Raw genomic sequence first — 22,875 nt, 5'->3', positions numbered from 1 at the left:
TAAGTGAAAAGTTTCAGCATCCCATATCAGGAAGCAATCAACATTTTCCCATTTTCTCATGAACAATTCCTCCATCCATAACCATCCAGGATTGCATGCCTGGAACTGTCCCCATGGGGTTTCTTCCTGGTTTTCACAACCCCTCCTGGTTTGTTTCAGTCTAAGCAAGAGCAGATGCAGACTCATCCAAAGGCTAGGGGCCGTGCTCAGGTGGCCCAAAATGTCAGGTAGATTATACTGTGCAGGAAGGAAGAGGAAAAACCCACCCAGAACACATAAGGAGCAAGCAGGTGAGACCTGGCATAGACTTCAGTGCAGAGCCAGGCACCTTAGGGCATTTCCCTTACCCCCAGCACTGCTGGCCATGGAGCAACCTGCATTGGATGCAACCATTGTTTTAGATTTTCTCTAATTCCCACCTCCCCTACCCACACAAAGAAAACACGAACAGTATTTTTACCACCAAGATAACCAGTCCAGCAATAATTGGTAAAGTGCTTCAAAAAAAACAGCACTAGCATTTTAATTGTACTTTGAAAGGCAGGGTCAAAATTCAAATTCTTGGTGACCTCATCATGTACCTTTTCTTTTATACTAGTGTTCAAGCATCTCTCAATTGGAGAATTCCTGTGGGGAAAGGGGTTTCCCCCCTTTTTTTGGATAAGCAACTTAGAAGTGGCAGCACAAGTGGTTGATGAAAGCTTATAAATATTTGGAGCACAAGCAGGCAACACCAAGTTTTACATTTAACCACGTGGGCTCCAAATAAGTAGCTGAAAATTGCTCTAACCATAGGTTTCAATATCAATCGGCCAATGATGGGATGCAGATCTTTCCATAGAGGTCGGAACTCAGTAGTTATTTCACTCTGCACTACCCAATCCCTAAAACCTCTATTTTTTTTAATTTTTTTTTCTTTTTTTGGAAATGTGTGCTTCCGTAGAAGATGATTACGTTACAAAGCCTGAGAGTCTGAAACCAGGACTAGAAGATGGAGCACAGCAGAGAGTGGGGGCGTCCTCTCCACAAACGCAATTCAGCCTCTTCGCCTCTAGATAATTTGTTATTGTAGGTTGGCTCGAATTTAAGACAGTAATGCTTCAGAAACACTTGGAAAAGCAAGCCAGCTGCAGGGAGGATATCGTTACAAATTGAGACACATGTTGTACAGGAATACCATTCTTTTCAAATACCAAAATCGTGTCTGGGGAAGTAAAGCCATGCAAATGAGTCAGAGGAAGGACCTCGGTCTGTAACGTGCCGAGGGCCTTCAACTTGCATTAAAGGCACCGAGTGCTGAGTGTGCGCAGTACTGGACAGGATCAAGACCAGATATTTAATCAGCTCTAATTTTCATGGTAGAAGTAAATGTTGAATAGTTGAGGGTTCTGCAAAATGTCAGAGGTTACTTCGATTCACAGCTCTCACGAGATGATCACACACGCTTCCAAACACAGCCTCTGCTCCCTGGACTGACATGTAGCTCATTATCAAAATAGTGTAAATAAGGTAACGATTGGTAGGCGTCAGCCATGAGGCCTGGACTAATGGAGGCACCCAGGAATGTGCTTAACTTGCTTGTTTTGCACTATGGGACCTAAATATAGACAAGGAGACACTCAGCAGGTAATCTGGAAACAAAAAAGTGCTTCAGAAGGCTTGCTTGTCACAGTCTGATTTCCTCCTGATTTCTTGCTCAAATGGCTTTGCTTCTGCTTTGCTTGAATCTCCCACTGCTTTTTTAACATGAATTTAATTTTCTCTTAAAATCTATTGCTCACTGATTGATTGTGTCCAATTTTTTCACAACCACAGTCCTCAAAAGTGTTTTGCTCCTTTCTGACCCACTTTCAGGTATTGCTCGTAACACTGGGAATAGTTTATAAGCTCCTCACAGTTGTTCAGAGCTCACTGCTCTGCACTGAAGTTGGTCGTGGTTGTTTGAGGGTCAAGCTTCACAAAGGCTATTAGGTGCTTAGCTCCTTATCAGATTTCCGTGGCAATCATCAGACACATACTGTCCAGGATCTCGGCTTCTGAAAGTAAAGGCAATCGTTGTCGCAGATGATGTTTTTACAAGGGCGCCTGTCTGTTTTACTATGGTCTTTGTTGTTAGGGTCTCTGTATTTTATCATTTAATTGTGCTTTTGTCCCCATAAACTTTCCCTGCGCCACTGACTATAGTAGCTCAACAGCACAAGAACAGACTATGGAGAGCTAGAGTCTCCCCCTATGCCATTTTATACTTAACACTTTTGAACTCAGCCAAATCTGCTTTACAACAACTTAAATAAGAGGAGCATTAGGCCTTATATGTATGAAAGTGCCTGGTCAGTCTTTCAAGCCTGGTGAAGAATTATAAGTAACTTGTTTCAATATGAATGTGGGTTGTACCAGCTTAGGGAATGGCACAGATTAGATGCTTATTTCAGTTCAAAGAATTTTCATTTCACAAGACAATTAAAACAAATAAGGGCAAGTAAGCACTGAAATGACCTCTGAAGTCAGTGGTCCCAGGAGCTGTCAGGTAGGCTACAGCCTCCAAGAGCCGCAGGCTCTGCAGATTTCTGTGGGTCTGTCGATTGAGCTATGGCATTTTTTGCTGGCTGGAGTTCTGGCCATGTGTTTTGTTTGCCAGCAGCCCTCGATGCTCACTACCTTTGCAAATCAGACCAGGTGTAGTTATTTTCTCAGTTGGGTTCAAGAATCAGATTTCGTATTTGAAACATATGCCCTAGGAGGTTTTATAGGAAAGCAGGAGAAACTGATCAGAAATCAGCACTTGTTCCTTTGATTCAAAGAGTGTGCAGTGATCCGCAGCAGCGTACCACGAGCCTGCTATTTACTGCCACTGAGTCGGAAGTTAGCGCTCCCACACCCCGACAGCAAGATGTGGGAGCTGAAAGCTACTCTGGAAGTATGTCATTTTATACTTCACCATTTGGAGAACTACTTTTTTTTTTTCTTTTTTTTTTCTTTTTTTTTTTTTTTCCCTAGGAAATCCTTTTTCTGATTTAATTTATCTGAGAAGCTACATGGGCAATTTGGAAACGTAGATCACACTGCTAGAGCCACGCAGCTCTCAAGAGCAAAGCTTCAGTTCTGAGAAAATGTGTTTAAGATTTTGTGGTGTTAACAGTCTCTCTTCTCCCCCTTCGGATAAATGGAAAATTTCTGTTGGCTCATAAGAAGCCAGGTGAAGGAAAGCTTCTGAATCAGAAGAGTAGGTGTTAAGTGTATGAGTCCAATTACTCTGCTGATTTAAAATAGTTTAGCACCAGTGGCACTATACCCAGTTAAAATTAGCTAAGGCTCTGGCCCATAGTACTGTGTCAACTAAGATGATTAGCATAAAAATGTGTTTAAATCTATAAAATCTGTTTTCAAGTATACCTTTAAGGTCAAATTCTATCCTGATCAGAGTGAAGAGGGTAGGGTAAGATGCTGGTAGATAGACGCTACACTGACAGGGGAGTGATAAAAACTCTTAAGGCAGAAAGGGAGGTTAATAGCTATGCCCCTTGCCTCAGGAATCCTGATCAGAGCAAGGAAATCTTGTGCTGGACGATTATGGGTAGGGGAGCTCACAGTGGGATACATGCTACTTCTGCTCTGAACTGGAGCATTCTACATGTTGTATATTTTTACGACTACAATGTATGGACTAGACAGCTGGAGGTTTGGGCCTATAACTCAACAGATGCTGACCCCAGGACATATAGGTTGGCTCTGTAGGTGGCCATACTCCTACTATTTTCATTACTTCTGGGAGAAATTGTGCTAACAAAAGCAGAATAATTTCCTTCTGCCCCCAACATACACACACACAAACACACAGAAGCTAGTTGTGAGTTAGCATGTGCCACTTAACTTTCTAATTTAGTTTACCATAACTATCATGTTAAATCCAAGCAGAACTTAGTGTTTCCATTTATTTGCTTTAGGAAACCTTGACACCAAAACTGGAGGGATAAAACTGATCCGGCCTGGACGTAAAGCATGTAGGCAGGCAATACTAACACTGCTAATTTTAGAAACTCGTGTTGTTCAAACTTGAAAAAATAACACTCAACAGAGTATTCTTCCTAGCCTTATTCCTTTATGATAGTAGGACTTTGGCACCAAAACATCTCTTGCTGGTTCTTCGAATTGCGTCAAGCTAGAACAGCTTGACAGTCCACATCCTGATGGAGAGACTAAACTTTAACATCAAGGATTATGTTGCTGATTAGCACTTCCAATAATCAAGTAATTCGTACATTAAATAATCCAGAGTTTGGCAACTTGCCCGAAAAGGTCACGCTTGCATTGATTCCTTTTTAGAGAGTCCATGTTGCTATTACATGAATTCAATCTGTCTGTCCAGAACTCTAGCGTAAAAATATTTGGCTAGTTTCCTTCTTTTCATACAATTTGATGGGAAATAAAATCCAGGAAAAGTTGCACATTAGGGCAATATGTTCAGATTTTCCAGTTAGGGTAGGTGGGGAACAAGAGAGAAAAAGACAATTCTCTGGACTACTTCTTCTCCAGCCTTAGTTTTCTTCTCCAGTGTGGCCAGTGCAATCAATACAAACCTCCAAGGGCCCAAGTCAACACAATTATGAGTGCAGCTCCTACCCTTTTTGTATTTTAGTAGAATTTCTACGAGGTTGCAAGTCTCTCATGAGGGATCCTCCCCACAACCAGCAGGAGCAGGGTTTTACCTCCAACCTTCCCCAAACCTGGGCAGGAGGAACTCATGGGCATGGTGGAGGTTGGAGCTGCGGCCTCAGGGGCTGCACTGATGCTCTGCTGCCCCTGCTCGCCCTCTCTATACAGACATGGGCAGGTTCTGAGCCCCATGCAGCCTTCACACAAAGACTGCCGGGGGGGCAGAAATCTAAGCAGCCATCCTGCTCCCCTGGACTGGATATTACCAGCATTAGTGGAAGGAGGGCTCTGCAGGAAACCAAAGAGTCCTTGCCTCAAATCAATCATCAGAGCTGCACAAATCACTTGTGTGTGCCTTGAGAGGCTCAAAACCCACCCGCATTTCACTGAGGTACTCACTGGAATGTGATGGTTATCAGACTGTTTATTTCTGCAGAGTGTTTTGCGTATCCTCTTTCCCTTGAAGCACACAAGGATCCTGGTGTCATATCTCTTCTGCATAGAGGCTACCTCTTTTCTTTTTGTGGAGAAAGGAGGGGATGAACACAGACTGACTAATAACCATCACCATGCTGTGCTATGCTATTGCACAAACCCCAGAGGCACAGCAGACACCTAGGCTGGGCTTTTTAATTTTCAGTCTCTGTGGGGACATCTATGTCTGTGCCAGTCACCCTAAGTTTCCTTCACAGCAGGGAGAAATAGGGCACAATTTGTCCGAGCTGTCTTAGTTGTCGACTTCAGGATGAGCTCAGCTGTCTCTTTGAAGTGCCTGCTTCTCTAGGTTGATTTTAAAGAGAATTTAGACAATTAGCTCATGTGTCTTCATTCCAGATGTCTGTATTGGGTCAGATTAATCTTGCCTGGCAACCTGAAAACTTTCCCGTAAGACAACCCTTACACCGAGACAAAGGAATATATAAAATTCTTGGTGAATGGAAAAATGGTTATTCCTGAGGATAACCACAGTGACAGTTATTGACATTTAGATAATACAAAGAGCTGAGGACAATAACTGAGTGATAAAGCATCCTTCTTGTCTTTTCAATGCAGCTTGTTCAGTTTCCCCACTTTCTCTGTCAAATACTATCTGTGAAGTGATGTCATGTATAATCGTGTCAACAGGCAAAAATAAACAATTCAGCGAAGCCAGAACTCTCTCGGAGTTTTAAGGCTTTGGCTCTGAACGATGCTAAATTCTTCTTGGGATTGGGACTGTGGAAAGGTGGCATTACTGCAGCCTGGATGGTCTGGACAAGCATAAATAGATGGTAAGAACCGGTCTGTCTTTGACTACAGCACCAGCACACAAATGTGCAAGTCTCTCAGCACTGGCTTGAAACAAACCACAGCTATAGGGAGACTGAGCAAGGTGGGAAAGGGTGGGTTAACCATGGCTCTCTTAGAACTAAAAAGAAGGGATACAGTCAAATACTGGCCTTCTCACTAGATAAAATCATGATCCCTAGGTAAAAGCATGTGTTCATTTATGAACAGACCATGTCTCAAGCTCTAAATGTGGCATACTGGGGTTTGCAATAAAGATCTCACTGCTGAGAGGGACATACTGTCCGTCCATACCTCAGGGGTGGGTAGGCCCACTAGCAGGGGCTAGGAGTGTGCAAAGATTTTAAATATTCACTTGACTTCTGAGTTATTGTATATCACGGAATCACAGAATCACGGAATTGTCAGAGTTGGAAGGGACCTCTAGAGATCACCTACTCCAACTCCCCTGCTAAAGCAGGATTGCCTAGAGCACATTACTCAGGACTGCATCAAGGCGGGTCTTGAAAATCTCCAGAGAAGGGGACTCCACGACCTCCCTGGGCAGCCTGTTCCAGTGCTCCTTCACCCTCACCGGAAAGAAGTACTTCTTCATATTTGAATGGAACTTCCTACGTTCCAGCTTGTGCCCGTTGTCCCTCGTCCTATCGCTGGGAACCACTGAAAAGAGTCCGGCTCCATCATCCTTCAACCCACCCTTTAGGTACTTGTAAACACAGATAAGGTCTCACCTCAGCCTTCGTTGGCTATTAGTCCAAGAAAGCTATAGTTGTGCTCTGTTCCTAGAAATGTATCTTTTAAATGTGTCAGCACATGCCGAGAGCAGAGAATAAGGGTTTTGTTCCATTGAAGAAAGTAAATAAATACCGTTTGTGATCAAGGGAAGCAACACTCCCAGCACTGCAGCCAACACAGGGAATGCAACGTTAACAAATAAAAAGGGAGTCCTGACTATATACTGCAGTATCATTGACAGTGCAATTAGCCTGCACTGATGGAGCAGGGAGAGGCTGCAATGGCCCAGATTCCACAGCCTGCACTGCTATCTACGGTTGTAGGTGCCAAGCCCTTCAAGGCAATATTCGTATTGCACCGCTCCAGTCGCTATTTGTGCTACCAGGGACAGGGATTTACTGGAGGCTACAGAATATTCCACGGATTGTAATGAAATCTGGCATGTCATCAAGCCACATCCGGCAAACCGTCAGTATTTTACTGCTGAACAGATTTCTTGCAACACCCACCATTTTCCCTTTTCCTGAAAGAAGCTCTCCACGCTTGTGAATCTAAACAAATGCAATTACATTTGTTTCTTGCTCACAGGTTTGAAGCAACAGACATATATTAAGCTAACAGTTTTACAAAGGCGCTGTTTTATCAGAGGGACTCAGTAGGCTTGGAATAGGGAATGAAGGGTGGAGGGTTTCTGCCTCTGGAGCATTGTCCTTGGACAAGCCACGGTTCATAGAATCACAGAATGGTTAGGGTTGGAAGGGACCTTAAAGATCATCGAGTTCCAACCCCTGCCTGCAGGAATAACTCCCACTAGCCCAGGTTGCTCAAAGCCCCATCCAGCTTGGTCTTGAACACTTCCAGGGATGGGGCATCCACAACTTCTCTGGGCAACCTGTTCCAGTGCCTCGCTACCTTCACACTAAAGAATTTCTTTCTAATATCTAATCTAAATCTCCTCTCTTTCAATTTAAAACCATTACCCCTTGTCCTATTGCTACACTCTCTAATAAAGAGTCCCTCCCTGTCTCTCCTGTAGGCCCTTTTCAGGTACTGGAAGGCTGGTTGTTGGTGGACTTACCCGTATCTCTGCCTTGCTTTGCAGCCCTACCAAGAGCCACACACATATAACAACTGCAGGGCTGGGGGAAACCTCAGCTGCTTTTCTAAGGTGGGAGACTTGCACCAAAAGCAGATGCCTCAGGTCAGAAAGTAAAGCCCCATGGCACAGGTCTTGCTGAGATAAACTACAGCAGGCAGGTCCCAAACAGCAGGCAGTCCCTTAGCACCAATACCCGAGGAAGGAAAGCTCAGGGAGAGGGGGTTTACTCCCTGGAGACCAGCCCGCTTGAAAGCCAGGGTGCAGTCTGGAGGCAGACCAAAGTAAGATGGTTGGAGATGACCATTTGGTAAGTCAGTTGGATCTGAGCTAGCAGGAAGCAGCTGGGTCATCCTGCTCTGTGCTCTGCTGTAGGGCAATTTCAATCATCATCATGAAGGCTTGAGTTGCTGCGTAACTCAGCTGGAATAAGTAAGCAGATTAATGGCCCAGACCTAAACCATATCCTAGGCAGAAAACCACTGACTTTTTGACATACACAACACAATAATTTCACAGCCAGCACCATCACGAAATGTTCTGTGAGCAAAAGTGTAATGAGGCTGCTGATGGATGGAGTACTGACAAGTACAGATGCAATACAAAACAAAGAACAATAATCAAACATAAATACCAATAGTTTTCTGAAAGTGCTGATAAATAGGGACCTGTATCTTGTTTCACAAAGGCCACATCCACGCGAGTTTGACCTCACACCTGAAAATACTCATTCTACTCACACAGAAGGCAGTAGTGATTACACAAACCTTTACTTATTCTGATTTCGAATTCGGAGACACCTCCTTTTCAATGGTGGCTCCAGATCCTCTGGCCCTGTGCTGAGTATTGGCGTTGAGATAATGCACGGCGCGATAGCAGTCTTTTCTGCTGGTTTTGGCACAGGCTGGATCACGCAACCTGTCTTGGGCAGCATCCGCAAAGCATACGCATGGTCCTCGTCTGCTGGATTGTTAAGGTTCGGGTCCTGTTTGTCTCCCCCAACAAGGGGCTCTTCCCCGGTCTTCTTGCCTGCATCTCCCTCAAGGTGGCAGTTTGATGCACAGTTGTTCTCCTTAACAGACTCCAGCTCGCTTACCGCCAGCTCCTCTGGGGGCTGGGACTTTTTCGGCTCCTGGGGCAGCTCCGGGTTCTTGGAACCCTCCGTGCTCTTCGTGCCATTCACAATGACGTTGCACACTGCTGCACCAGCTTCCAGTCCCGACGTGCCAGAGGGCAAGGAGACAGGACAGCAGTGAGCTCCGTCACTGCACGGTAATGTTTTTGAATCAACTGGGCTGCAGTTGTCCCTGCAGTCACCGCAGTTCCTTTTGTCTGAGCTACCAAAAGCCAAATTTACAACACTGTTAGGTTCACGTTCAACTTTCACCTGGGCATGTAAAGCCCTGTGGATAACATTGTGCAGCCTAGACCGGTGGCCTACTGTTAGGTCTATCACACCATCCTGTGGACCCTGTAGCACACTGGGGAAACCAAATTTACTGTTCACTGGACTACTAGGTCTGACAGTCAAGTCAACAACTTCATTTTTACTGTGCTCCTGAAGCACTTGAGCTTGATTTAGGGACTGGCCTGAGCAGCTCGGTGACGAGTCAGAGGATTTAGATGATCCTTGCTTTGACTCTCGAGGGGATGAAGAGCTATTGTTTGGCTTTGCCCCAGGCGTCTCGCTGGAGGTACTCGGAATGAAGCTTTCGCCGTTGCTGGAGAAGCCATTGGGGGGTTTGGAGTCGTTGATGTGAGGGATGGGGATGGGAATGGGGATGGGGACAGGCAAAGGGACAATGACAGGATATGGCACTAGTAGAGTTGGAGGTGGCACCAGCGGGGCAAGGGATGGCAATCCAAAGTTCATCATCTGTGGCATAGGCATAGGACCATTTGGCATCATGCTGACAGGGGGAAAGGGAAGACTGGGCAAAGGAGCTCCGGGAGGGGGAGGTGGCAACAAGCCTGGAGGATTCCCAGGCATGGTAGGTGTTGTGGGGGGATGGATATGAGGGGAAAGCATTGGCCTGTGCATGGGGCTGGAGGTGGGACCCATATTTCTGGGACCACCTGGTGGGGGACCGATTCCAGGAATCATTGGATTTGACAGAGGGCTGTTAGGATTTGAGGCATGGTGAGGCGGCCCACGAATAAATGGTGGACGGATTTGCTGCATAATTTGCTGTTCCATGAATATGGGCAGAGGAACTGGCCCACGGTTCGTCATCACCATGGGAGGACTGCGAGGTGGGACACCAATTGGAGGCACAATGCTAGCAGGTGGCTGGACAGAAACTGGTGGAATATTTGGATTCTCACTGATGGGAATAGGTTTGGGAACTGGTGTGGGGATTTTAGTGACAGAGCAGTTGGCAGTGTCAGACGGAGAGGCAGTGGTAGACGCTGATGGTCCAGGACCTTGAATTTGGCCAGCTGCAGACGCTGGGGATGGGGCTTTTCTCCGAGCATCTGCTAGCGGTATATTCCAAGAATCTGGAGTCAGCAGCTGCACCCCAGTGCCTTCTGCTTTATTTTCGACTGGAGGATGTAATGTACTGCACAGTCCAGCTGGAAGATTGGCCTGTGTCTCTTTGTAGAAAATGTCCATTTTGTACTGATTGAGACATTTTGCACTGCAGAACTGAAGCCTTCTTTCCCCGTCCCCAAAATCCAGATACTCTTTTGTGTGTCTTATGTGCTTACACCAGTCACATACCTACAACACAGTAATAAAATCAAATCAGGTAAGAATAGCAATCCTCTCTTCATAGTGTTATTTCAAAAGTAATTTTTCAGTTGCTTTCTAAATACTCATATTATTTTTCTAGCGGAAAAAAAATAGTTATGTTTGTGAAAACTATGCTTTCTTTGCTCCAAAATATTGGTGAATTGAATGCCACTCCCTTTTCTGGCTCCCATGATCTCAGTTCTGCCTTACACAATAAATTATATCTTAAACCCATACCACAGAAAATCCTCAGCTGGCATAAACTCTTATAACATGCATATATAAGCATACAAAATCCATATGAGTATGGCTGTGGTTACTCCTTGGTGGTAATCTAAGCACACCTGTACCATCTGAGATGCCATACTACACCAGGAGTATGATAACTGGAAAAGGACTCAGAAAGTTGCTGGAAATGAATGCAAATAATTTCTGCTAAACTGCAGCACACTGTAACATTTCATATTCTATTAAGAGTATCAAAATACTAAGTTGGAAAGGGTGTGGTATTTTAAAATGGCATCATGAAGCAAAAAGCATCATTCATCCTTTCCCCTTCATTCCAAGGAGAAGCTTGGAAATAGTCAGGACATTTGTATGAGGTTCAAATAGTCCCAATTTGTGATGTTTCTGCAAGCTGGAATTATTTTCTGAGCTGTTTGCCCACTCTTGTGTACGAGTCACTGAGTAAAACTTCTTGGCAAGCAAGGGTCTGTTTAGCAACTTTTCAAATACTATGGCAAAAAGTTTGTGTTGCAGGCTCATTTCTGTTTTGTTTCTCTGCTTTCCATTTAATCCATTTCTGTGTTACTATTGGTGTGGTGAAGGCATAGCCTTTTTTTTTTTTTAAAGTAAGGCTGCAGAACTAATTAAGCTGTGAAAGGTTTTCCCAGTTGTAAACCACTAGACACCAAAGTTCAAAAAATAGTCATTCTAGGCTTCAGAATCCATTACTTCAGAGAAATTATTGTGATTTCATTAACACATTAATTTTGCAACACCAACAGCTCTCACAGATGGTGAAGACATGATCTACAATTCAAATATGACTCTTGTTTGCACAAATGCCTTTCCTTCATATGGCATTTTAAACAAGAATTAATATGAGTAATCTTGCCATAGCTATAAACAGATAAACAGATGTCAGATTTTTCAGTGCCTTACTTTTTTGACAGAATTTTACACACACAAAAAAACCATTTTTGTCATTTACATTAGTTCTCAAAATACTCCGTTGACAGAGAATTTTGGTGCTATCAGCATGTTGAGCCTATGACCATGTCAGAATACATCCTGGTATTGTTTGTTCTGCCTTTTCCTAATAGCCCATATTAGCTTGTTTTGAAATGACTGTATCTTTTGTACCAAAAAAAAAAAAGAAAAGAAAAGAAAAAAAAAAAGAAAATTATTGTGAAAAGACTGCATTAAAAGGATAATTAATTTTAATAACTATTGGCCATATAAACAATTCCAAACAACATATGTCGGGCATCTGATTACCCATCTCATTTAACTCTCAGCTTTCCTTTAATATAAACAGTGGTGACATTTTTGAGTTTTCAGTAATATATCTTTAATGTATATATACACACACATATACACACCCACACCCCCTATACGCTATGGCTATTAGCCTGTTTATTTTAACTCTGCAACCTTTTGGTTATCCAGTTGGGTTGCTATTTGCTCCCCCCGCCCATTCACACACACACACTCCTTCTCTCTACCATGAAGTTTTTATCCCAACATTTAAATCAAACTAAATAATTACTTGAGAAGCAGGAACTATTAAGTCACCCCTGAAGTTTGGGAATGCAGGGCCCAGATTTTTAGCTTGGGCACATGGACACAGCGCCACATGAGATAAAGCAGAGGGGGTGCTGGTGCTGCCCGACGCGTGCGGCATTAAGACAGGCATATTTCCAGCACGATGCCCCATGCAAGGAAGATAATTTCTTGGTGAGTTCAAACAGGGCCAGCTCTGCATGGAACACACACTGACGATGTAGTGCTCTAAAAAATGTGGACAAAAAAGGCCATCAAACACACAGAAGAGTTGAGATAAATGCTTCTGCTGCCATGGCACATGCATCCCCGCAAGGTGCAGGGAGGATGGGAAGCAGGGGTGCACAGAGGAAGGCAAAGCAGGGGCACCCCCACTTCCAAGGGCCCCCGGGTTTTACCAGGCATCGGCTCTCCCTTTGCTCCCTGCAGGAGGGCTCAGCGGCCATTGCAGACAGCACCGGAGCTGGGCAACCCCTGGCCACAAACAGTGCAAACACGCAGCAGTGGGCACTGAACCATCCCGGGTATTTGGCATGGGAACGTTGCCACCCACCTGGCAAGTCAACACAGGGTGATCTGAGGGAAACACCTTATAACTGACCTCCTGAAATTTTCTGACTTGCCACTGTTTTCCAAGCAGACAAAAGGGGAATTTGTGAGTCTACACCGCAAGTTAATAAGGTACTATTTAACTTGCTAAAGCTGCTGAATTTACCTTAAAGTCATTTTTGATTGAGAGCTCATTCCTGTAGCCACAAAATGCTGCCTTTTTGCTTGTATGGAACTAGGAGGTAAACCACAATGTTCCTTCTGCCACTTGCAGGGTATGTTCTTGCCCCAAGAGCTGTGCAGAGGCAGGGGATCTCCCCATGTACGCCAAGAGCTGCACAAAGGGGTATCAGGAGCTTCCAGCTGGTTCCCGAGAAAGGCTAGGGAAAGGATGAAGCCCACCCCAGCCCATCACCTGCCTAAACAGTGTCTGCTTGCAGGGGAAAGATGAGGAAGAGACTGGTCCTGGAGGCTGCTGTAAGGGATGGGGAAGGACTTCAGATGCAGCTGCTTCCCTGATTTGGTCCTGGGATGGTGCAGCTAAGACTTGCCCTTCCTTTGGGAAGGGAAAGGAAGCAAACCAACTTGTAAGCCTGCTGCCAAACAAGCACCTGAGAAATACGAGAGAGTAAACCCAGCCTCCTTATCTTTCTAGGAAGAGCCCCCATCAGTGACTTTAATTAAACTGACCGAAAGAAAAATACAGACCCCCAAAAAGTTGTGGCATCTTTTCTAATAATTTAATTTTATTAGTTATCAGTTGAAAAATTCACTTAAATAATTCAGTGTTTTATTGCCGTATTGATTTGTTTATCTCAGGTGGGCTCCTATGTCACCTCTAGCTAAACAAATATTTTCTCTTCCCTGGTAAAAGATTTAGAAATCCTGCTTAGAAATTCTCTACTGATTTCTGCTGTTTTCAATAATTCACTGAGGTACAAGAAACTCTGAAGTCTGCCTGCCTTACTCACATATTAATCACAGACCATTCTGTATATTTTATCACTAAAATGAATTAAAGCCACAGAAATTAAAGGCAGCAATTCTGTTCCTCTGAACATCCTGGATGGACCAAATATCTAATAATTGTCTCATTGATTTTCTGCAACATCTCGAAGTGTTGAAGTTAACGTCAGTGAGAAATGACTATGTACTACATCCATGTATTTAATTATTTTCTTTCTTTCTTTATGTCCGTCCATCTATCTAAGCAATCAGTCTATGCTGCTTATTTAAGATACAAGTATAAAATGTGCATGTCATACACAGGTAACGTGACACCTTAGAATACCATACTAAAAGGCAGAAGAACAGTCCCTGCGATGAGGAGGAAATTACTGGAGGAGAAAAAATGTCACTTAAGAATTAATGAATCAAGTCTGTCTTAGAGGATTGATCATTTAAGATGAGGTCAATGAATTTATGATACAAATGGCTATATCACTAGAAGTAATAAAATGGAGCAATATCATTCATTTTACATCTAACTAATGACGTGCTCAGAGTAATTACAGACTTCTTCTAAAAGCCTACACTGATTAGTTCAGATGTGATAGGTGAAACATATATATCTTTCCGTTCAATAAAATAATATTTTCTTATCTGTAAAACACAGCCGATATCTTATTTTTTTAAGTACTTGCAGGCTGTACAGAACATCGTCATTCTTCATAACCAGCTCAAAAATCTCTCTGTTCATTTATTCCTTCTACTTCCCTTTTCCTGCCTCATCCTCTCCCTTCACCATACAACCAAGAGAAGAGCTAAACCATTGCAGAGTGTTCACGCCTTGCGATGGATTTGGTAGTGTTTACGCACGGGAATAGCTCCCCAGCTCTCATCGGGATTAGTCACGAGAGTTAATGCGGCGGGGTCACGTCGGGAGGGTCTGACCCAGCACCCGTGGAAAACAGTGGAGAGGCTCCTCTTTAATGCAATCAAACGGCTTTGGGTCTGATGCTCAGCGCCAGCTTCCGCTCACCCTGGAGTCGCCAGGAGCCTTGCCCCTGACCTCAACAGGAGCAGAGGCACAGCCTGGGATTTTGGAAGGAGCTGCGGCAGAAAATCCCATAGCGCAAGTTAACAAAAGGAATAAAACAAATGCCACGAGGCCAAGTTTCAGACGTTTCCTAACAAACATAGGCGAAACAACCATTTTGTACATTTCTACCCAAAAGGAGGTGGGTAGTGGTGTGACTGACAAGGAGCGTGAACATTTCTGAGATAAAGGGTCCGACCTTGCGAAGTGCTAACCTTGCAAGGTGATCCCCTAGGCATCTCCGTCTCCCTTGGAAAATACTCCTAGGACCGCTCTTGGGCAAGCACACTCCACACAGCGAGTGCCAGAACACAAACCCTGAATGACAGAAAGATCAGTAATAAGATAACTGCCTATCTCGTTCAGCTGTAACGCAACAACCCTCAGGAAGATTAAATTTACCTAACTGGGGCATGTCCAACGCTAAACAACAGAATGAACATTTCCTTCAGTACGTTTAATGTATTTATATTTTAGTGGCGGGTTGCCAGTGTGCTACTTATAAGCTCAATGACTTGATATCATTCATCCGCTTTCCTGTGAAACACGCAGCAATCTACACCGGGAGACAACTCAGAAGACACCGCATCAGCAGAAACACTACTCACACCCGATACGGGAACACCGAGGAAACCAGGACCGAGGGATCCTGTAACGCTCGGATTTCTCTAATACAAAGAGGGGGAAAGAGCCATTCCTGTTGGTGTCCATATCTTTATTTTGATAGAAATGTCCAAAGCGGAGTTCAAACAGGGAAGAGGTTGCCCCGTGGGCACAACACAGGCATCCTGCTGCACTTAGAAGAGCCATGCTTGGGCTTTAGGCACAAAATTATTAATATTTTAATAGGCTTTCAAATGCAGGCACAAAGTTTATCCATTAGTGCAGTCCACCACTAACCTCTGAATGGTAATCTAGTATCAGACACTACTTTGTTAAGAAATACATTTGCTAAAATCTGTCTATGGAGGTATTTACATCAGCCTGAGAGAAACCAGGAATGAGTAACGGGCAAACACCGTCACTGCGGTGAACGACAGCCTGTGCCTTATGCACAGCACTTCGGACTAGTAGCAGCTCCCTGGCAAAGCTTAGAGAGAGGACAGAAAGAGGTCACTAGGGCAAAGACAGTCCCTTTTCAGCTTCTCCAGAACCAGAGGGTGACTAACGAAGCTCCTCTCCTTGCTCAGGAGAATGCTGTTGTGGAACACCTTGCAAAAGGGAGGGCTGCATCGCATCCTGAAGACCAGATTCTTACCAAAGATGCCGAAACATGGGACTGAAGATTATCAAAGCCTTGCTTCCTGGCATAAAATCTATGTATTCAACTTTGCTGAGTAGTTTCTACTCCCTTTTCCCACTGTGGTATTCAACTGCTGTCTCTTCATACACACTTAGGCATGTGTTCTGGCTTCATGGATGCCACTGCACATTTCCTGTACCCCATTCTGTCCCCAGTTGCCTTTCCTTTTAGCCCAGACTGCGTCCCAGGACCTTCCCTGCAGTTTCCAACCCTGCCACCCACCCAGGATGTGTGAGGCGTGAAGGCAGAGGCTCCCACCCCACCCCAAAAGCCGCACAGAGAGGAGACAACCCCCTTCCCCCTGCACAGGCTTCTGCCTTGCCGCCAAGAGAGAACCCGACACACCAGCCATATGTTTTTCAGCAAGGGCTCAAGTTTTTTGAAGCCTGCCAAACATTGGACGCGGCAGCAATCTAGAAATTAGGAAGTGGCTTGAAACTCACATAACAGAGGTTTCTAGTAAACAGCCAAATGAGTCACAACTAGTGCTCTTACACACAGCTCAGTCAGACCCTTTGCAGATCACCCAGCGGCCACCGTGACATGGACACCAAGGCCCCTTTGCCACCCGGGCCCCCTTGCAAGGTTGTGAAGCACTCCCAGCAGAACACCAGGGAAAAATTCAGTATATCAGAAGGAAAACAACCTAGAACTGTGTTTCCTGAAGGACTATGCGCCTAACTATCTTCAAATGGCAAAGGAATGTGAAACCTTTCCCAGCTGTCCTTGCCAGCTCCCCCAGCTTCTTGGGCAATGTGGTTGCCTGCTCCCTTCCTTCTTTCCTCTATTTACCCACCACCAAGACTCCTCTTCGGAGCAGGTGACCTAAAAAGGAATGGCAATTTCCAAACAAATCCCCTCATAGATTCCACTCATGGTACTAAATCCTGCACACAGCCCCATCTCTGCAGTCTGCTGTGTGACCAAGCACAGAAATTTTGGGGCAAGAGCTGTACCTCAAGTGTTAACATATTCAACGCTTGTTAGCACAGAGAAGCTGTGGTCCCAGTGGGGCTCTGGGTCAGACCAACCCCTTCTGCAAACAGCAACTTGGAGATCTGTACTAACTCTTCACCCCCTGCCCCACTCACCTCCTGGGGGTCCCCCTGCGGAGACGCCCCTGAGGTGCAAAGCCCCTGACAGGTTGGGAAGGCACCGCTCAGCTGTTAGCACACAAACATGCAGCCATTTCTTTGACATAAAGATTGTTCCAAGGTACTGGAGTTCCCTTTCAGCATTTTATGACTCAGAAAAAAGACTAATGTTAAGAAGTGCGAGGTAGGCACCCTGCTGTGCTGATTGGGAAAGATCTGCAGAAGGGCATGGCCATGCTCTGCTCAGATGTGCAGGGTCAGAGTGAGGAAGAGGAAGGGAATGCGTTCCACTCAGAGACAACAGCAAATAACAAACTCCTTTGAGAGGTTAGTGATAATCAGCATAAAGGAATTGAAATTCATAATGTAAAGGCTTTTTTGCTTATCCTAACGCTGTTGCACTTTCTTCCCAGCTAATTGAGTTATCATAAAAGGTATTCAGCTGCCAGCACCCTGCAGTGATGGAGTGGGCACAGCCTCACCAGAAGCTACCCAACCCACAGTCACTCACCAAGGTGTCCCACGTCTCCATACCCAATCCTCCCCCAATATGGCCACCCTGGACCTGTTCAGGCTTCCTCTTGAGAGGGACTGGGGCACGGCTGCTGCCCAAGCAAGGTACACAGGGGTCTGCGTGCCCAGCACTGCAGCTGCTGCATGCTGGCCCATGGGGTGGGGGGCTTTCGTCCAGGGGTCCCTGGCAGGGATGCAGACTGTCCCCAGAGGTGGAGGGCAATTTACAGCATCTACTTTCAAGACGACTGTAACCAAGACCCCACCTCAGCTGCCATTACTGGGAACTGATGCTCTTTCACTACCAAATGTCAACCAACCCCAGTAACAGGCATAATCCAAAGTGTGGATTAAGCAGTTATCCAGCCTCCATCACCGTTTTCAATGTGCTTACTGCAAGACATTCAGCGTGTTTATTGTTCCAGGATTTTTCTGTCCAAGATGGCTTGTGATAATTTTTTATAATGATTGTTCCACTTGAATGGAGTGATTATTACAAAAAACAAACAAAAAAAATTATTCCAGCTGAAACCTGCTGCGAAGGAACCCTGAGGCAGGCTCTAACACACTGTGAATGTGGTTACAATATAGCTCATAGCAATGCTAGGTGTGAAGGAAAACAGATTTTTACAATGTTTGGAGCTTTGTGCAAAAACAGTTGACAAAACAGAACACTGGAGTTGCCTACAACTTAAAACTGTCCTATGATGAGCTTCTCTGTTTAGAAGAGACCAAAGCTTCCCTGCTTACTTGCTTTTCCTTTCTCTGACTTAACCCTCCTAAACTTTTTGTCCTCCTGAAAATCTTTACCACAGTTTTCTGAGGAGCGAATACTGACTTTATGTCATTTAAATGCAAGACCCACTCTGTCTCCATTTTTCATCCTAATTATGCAAAAATCTAAGCTACATGAAGCATAAGGAGAAAATAGAGCTATTTGGTAATTAATGGCTAATGATAAATTGATTTCATTTTTTGAATCATTGCAGTTGTCATCTGTGGTATTTAAAACATAGTCTTTTCAAAGCCCTTGCATTCCTTTGTGTTGGGGGGCTTTTTAATGTTCCTAGCCAAAAGCAACGAATATAAGTTATGCTAATGCCCAGTGGAAATCCAGGTTGGGTCTTGTTTCATCAGTGGCTACATATTTGATTTTGTATATAAACAGCTAAGCTCCGTGTTTTCAACTTCAGTCTGAGGCTTTGAAACCACAGGAGGAACTTTGGATCTGAAACCACTGGTGAAGCCCACAATATGGTGGGCGAAGCTTCAGGGAAAATGAATGTAGTGTGAGGTGGGGCTTGCCAAGAGGGAAGTTCTTCTCCCCAGAAACCTTTTTGGCTGAAATAACACAGAATGGGACAATAACAGCATTTAAACCTTAAAATCCCTAATGTGGGTTTTTCACACTTGTACCATAGAAGAGCTGATTACAGGGCACATCCACACTGCTGTTTCAGTACTGGCTAAGGCCACCACTCCAGGTGGACAGAAGTCCTAAATAAAATTAAGATGATGCAGAAGATGAAAAGAGGGCAAGAGCAGGAGAGAGAGGTGGGAGCTTTAGATGCACTCAGCAGGACAGGCAACCTGTCTCACCAAAACTCACATTGCAGAAATGCCTGAAGATCACCTAACTGAATGACCTTTCCAACAGTAATGCAGGCCCTGAGAAACCTCATCCCACTGTGAGTCCATTGGCCTTTGAGTATAACTATATCCTGCAAGAGACTGTGGGGCAGAGCAAACCTCAGCTCAAGCCATTGAGTTCCAAGCTTAACTCTCCAACTCCCACCAAGCCTCAAGCTCATCAGAAGGCTGCCACGGATCTGCAAGCAGTGGCCCAATATTTGCATGGTGGTGTGACCACACAAAAAGGCCAAGAGGCAGTTCCTCTTCCAGACTTAACCTGGTCTGACCATTCAAGTATGTCTGTAGCCTCCTTCTTGGTGAGCATAATTTGAGGGTAGGGATCTGTGGAGTCAACTGAGTGTCTACATCATGCTCCTCATGGCCCTTAGCTTGTGGGTGGCAGTGGGAGAAGCCAGCTTGGCAGACCAATGGCACAGACATATTTGCTGCTCAGGCAAGAAGTTTGATTCAGGTTATGTGGGCATTGGTCACCTTGATGTCAGACACTTGATTTCCAGGCCAAGACTTCCCGTGATGTGCATTCTCAAAGTCCCCTGGTCCTGAAATGATCTGGGAAAAACTGAGCAGCGAGAAGCAAGAACTACATCGAGTAGGTGAAGCTGGGAGCCTTGATGAACTACAGTAGGTGCCTTTCCACAACAGGAGGTTTTGCTTTATGATCCTTAAGCTGTTACTGCCACAGTGAGAGCTTTGCTTCTTCCTAAAGATGACATGAATGTAACTCCTCAAACCGCTGCCACTAAAGCTGTGCAAAGCATCGGCAGTGAGAAGCGTTGTAAACACCTTGAGAACAGGACAAGAACTATTGGCTTTGAGTATTCAGGAAGCCAAAGGAAAGAAAACAAACCTAGCAGCTGGAAAAACATTTCTGGGGCTTAGAAGTACTTCCTCAGTGTCCAGTGCCTGCCATCTCTTTGGGGCAGCAGGAGAAGGTCACACTAGGAAATCCCCCTCCTTCCTCTCCCTCAGAGAGTGGAAATGCATTTCTTTCCTCATGGGGACATTTACCTCCATGTCCTTGGAGAACCTTCTGTACAGTTTACATTTTCACATGCTCGACTACAGGAGGCAGCAGAGCAGCTTCTCCATCCCTGGGGTACCCAAGCTGTGGGGACTCACCAATGCCCAGGCTGAGAACCACTGCCAGCCCCTCTTCAGAGGATAGACAAGAAGGCCAGCACAGCTGCCACGCCAGGAGCTCCTCGCTCCTATGCAGGGGCTGCAGAGACCCTCCTCCTCACAAGAGGCTGCAGAGACCCTCCTCCTCACGAAAACAGGACCAAACATCAGCCACAGAAGGTTTCTTCTGTAGAGCGACTGTCAACCAGTGCACTTAGGAAAGAGCGCCTGTGTGCAACACTCCCTGCATCCAGCCCCAGCAATCAGGAAAAGAAAGGGAAACAGAGAGCAATTAACACTGTAAATGTGTCTATCAAATTCTTTTGAGAATTACAGATGCTGTTAAGTACAGGAAAACTTATAAGTAAAAGAGGAAAAGGGCACTTTACTAGCCTCAAATAGTATCCCACTTACTGAGTTATCAAAATCTCACCAAATGAGAAATCTTCACCCATGACAATGTCATGCTATCAAGTCTGCAGATAACTTCAGAAGCCAAATGAAGATTTATATACTCTAATCAATTCTCTTTTTTTATTCAGTACCTGAATAAACACGTTCACCTTTTTTTTCTGAACAAAACTTTATTCTGGTCATATAGTAAAGTAACATTGTGAGACAGAAAATAACCCAAGTGGCTCATCTGTCTAGAATTTATATCTAGTAATATCTTATATGTATTTTTCTCCAATATGTTTTCTTTTTAATATTCAAGAGAATATAAAAATAACAATAAAACCCCCTCCATTATGCTTCCAGTGGCACACAGGTTGGTTGACAGGACTATAAATGTAATAATGAGGAGGTTTGAGGGGCAAGTTAATGTTTTTTGCTAACACATGATGCTTTTAGCCTAAAGCATTGCTGGAGGCCAACACCACTTCACCTGGACCAAAATCATCACTGAACAGCCATTAAATCACTCAGACTTAAATGCAATAGTACTGGGTCTAGAGAATGTTACTGTAATCCAGATTTGAAATATCATTAGTGCGTAGAATAGCAAGTAGGAATTCAATCTGAAACCTTGAGAAATCTTCATTTACCTGTAATGAAGGGTTCTAAGCCCAATTCTTCCCCTCACCTATGCAATTTTACAGTGGCATAACTCTCACAGATCTTTGTGTTGTTTCTTCTGATTTATGCTTGTACAAGCAAGAAGCTTACAGAATAGAAGTCTCTAGGTGCTTTGAAATATATATATATATATATTTATATAAAAGGGGATTTTCCACCCATCTATATAGGTCAGGAATCTTCAGTCTTTATTACTATATGTTAATCTTTATCATGCAATAATACTTACAGGCCAGGACCCATTAAGCTATGTGTTCTAACATATACATGGCCATAGCGTGGGCTGCAGCAGAACTGGCCGGGTCTCACAGCCTACCTGGGGCAGATCCCACACACACATTTCCCCACCTTTCCCAAACATATAAACTCCTTGAGGGACTGCATCAGCTGCTTACTTGGAAAAATAATGTTAGGGAAAGATTGACTTGATTAGGGAAAGATTGACTTAACCATTAGTAAAAATGGATGAAAAAAAAAATATCAAAAGTTTCCAAGAGTAGTATTGCTGGGTTTTAGTCTATAGAACTTTGAAGGGAGTCAAAACTGTTCCAGATTTGACTGCGTGTGATTCACACTTTGAGAATTGCTGGTTTCGCCGCTGGTAATGGTACGCACCACCCCACGTCCCAGAATATGTTCAGTTTAAAGAGCAGCCCTCTCTCTGGAAACCACATTTGATTAGAACAACCCTGGGCCAGATCCAAAATCTGCTTGGATCAAGGAAAAGTGTGTCACATCACTTTCAGCCCAGGACTGAGACGTGTCACATCTCTTGCAGATTGGGCATGGAGAGTGGAATTCATTTTCCCATTTCCTCTGGAGTTGGGGGCTGGAGAAGACAAAGCCAAGCGAGGGAAAATGCTCGGCCGCGCACAGAGGAAGCATTCTGTGTCCCTCTAGTTTCTCTTGCTGTGAGGCACTGATCCTGGCTGAAACCCAGAGCCCGTTGGTACAGACCCAGCTCCCCTTCCCCCTTCTATTAGCACAAAATCACCAGTGGAGAGAGGCTTATTCTGAGCAACTGTTAGGCTTGCTCTTGGGCACTCCCATATGGGGCAGGTAAAACTGAAATAAGGGCCAGGGAAAAGAAGCAATGGGTAATGCAACAGTCTGCATATCCTCCAAATAGTGAGGAGAGGAAAGGAGAAGAGAGAGGAGAGGAGAGGAGAGGAGAGGAGAGGAGAGGAGAGGAGAGGAGAGGAGAGGAGAGGAGAGGAGAGGAGAGGAGAGGAGAGGAGA

At 44.7% G+C, this 22,875-nt stretch overlaps 1 protein-coding gene across 1 annotated transcript in view; it reads right to left on the bottom strand.

Annotated features, from left to right (window-relative positions):
* The window catches only part of SOBP (sine oculis binding protein homolog), a 117,651-nt gene that overhangs the window by 8,541 nt on the left and 86,235 nt on the right, over positions 1-22,875 (bottom strand). Inside the window, exon 6 of the mRNA XM_074150715.1 lies at positions 8,539-10,493. Coding sequence (XP_074006816.1) covers positions 8,541-10,493 — 1,953 coding nt within the window. The 3' untranslated portion in view covers positions 8,539-8,540. The remainder of the gene's footprint in view (positions 1-8,538; positions 10,494-22,875) is intronic.

This window comes from Numenius arquata, chromosome 7 (genome assembly GCF_964106895.1).
Source record: "Numenius arquata chromosome 7, bNumArq3.hap1.1, whole genome shotgun sequence".
Classification (NCBI taxonomy): domain Eukaryota; kingdom Metazoa; phylum Chordata; class Aves; order Charadriiformes; family Scolopacidae; genus Numenius; species Numenius arquata.
This window is presented reverse-complemented; position numbering and strand designations above follow the sequence as displayed.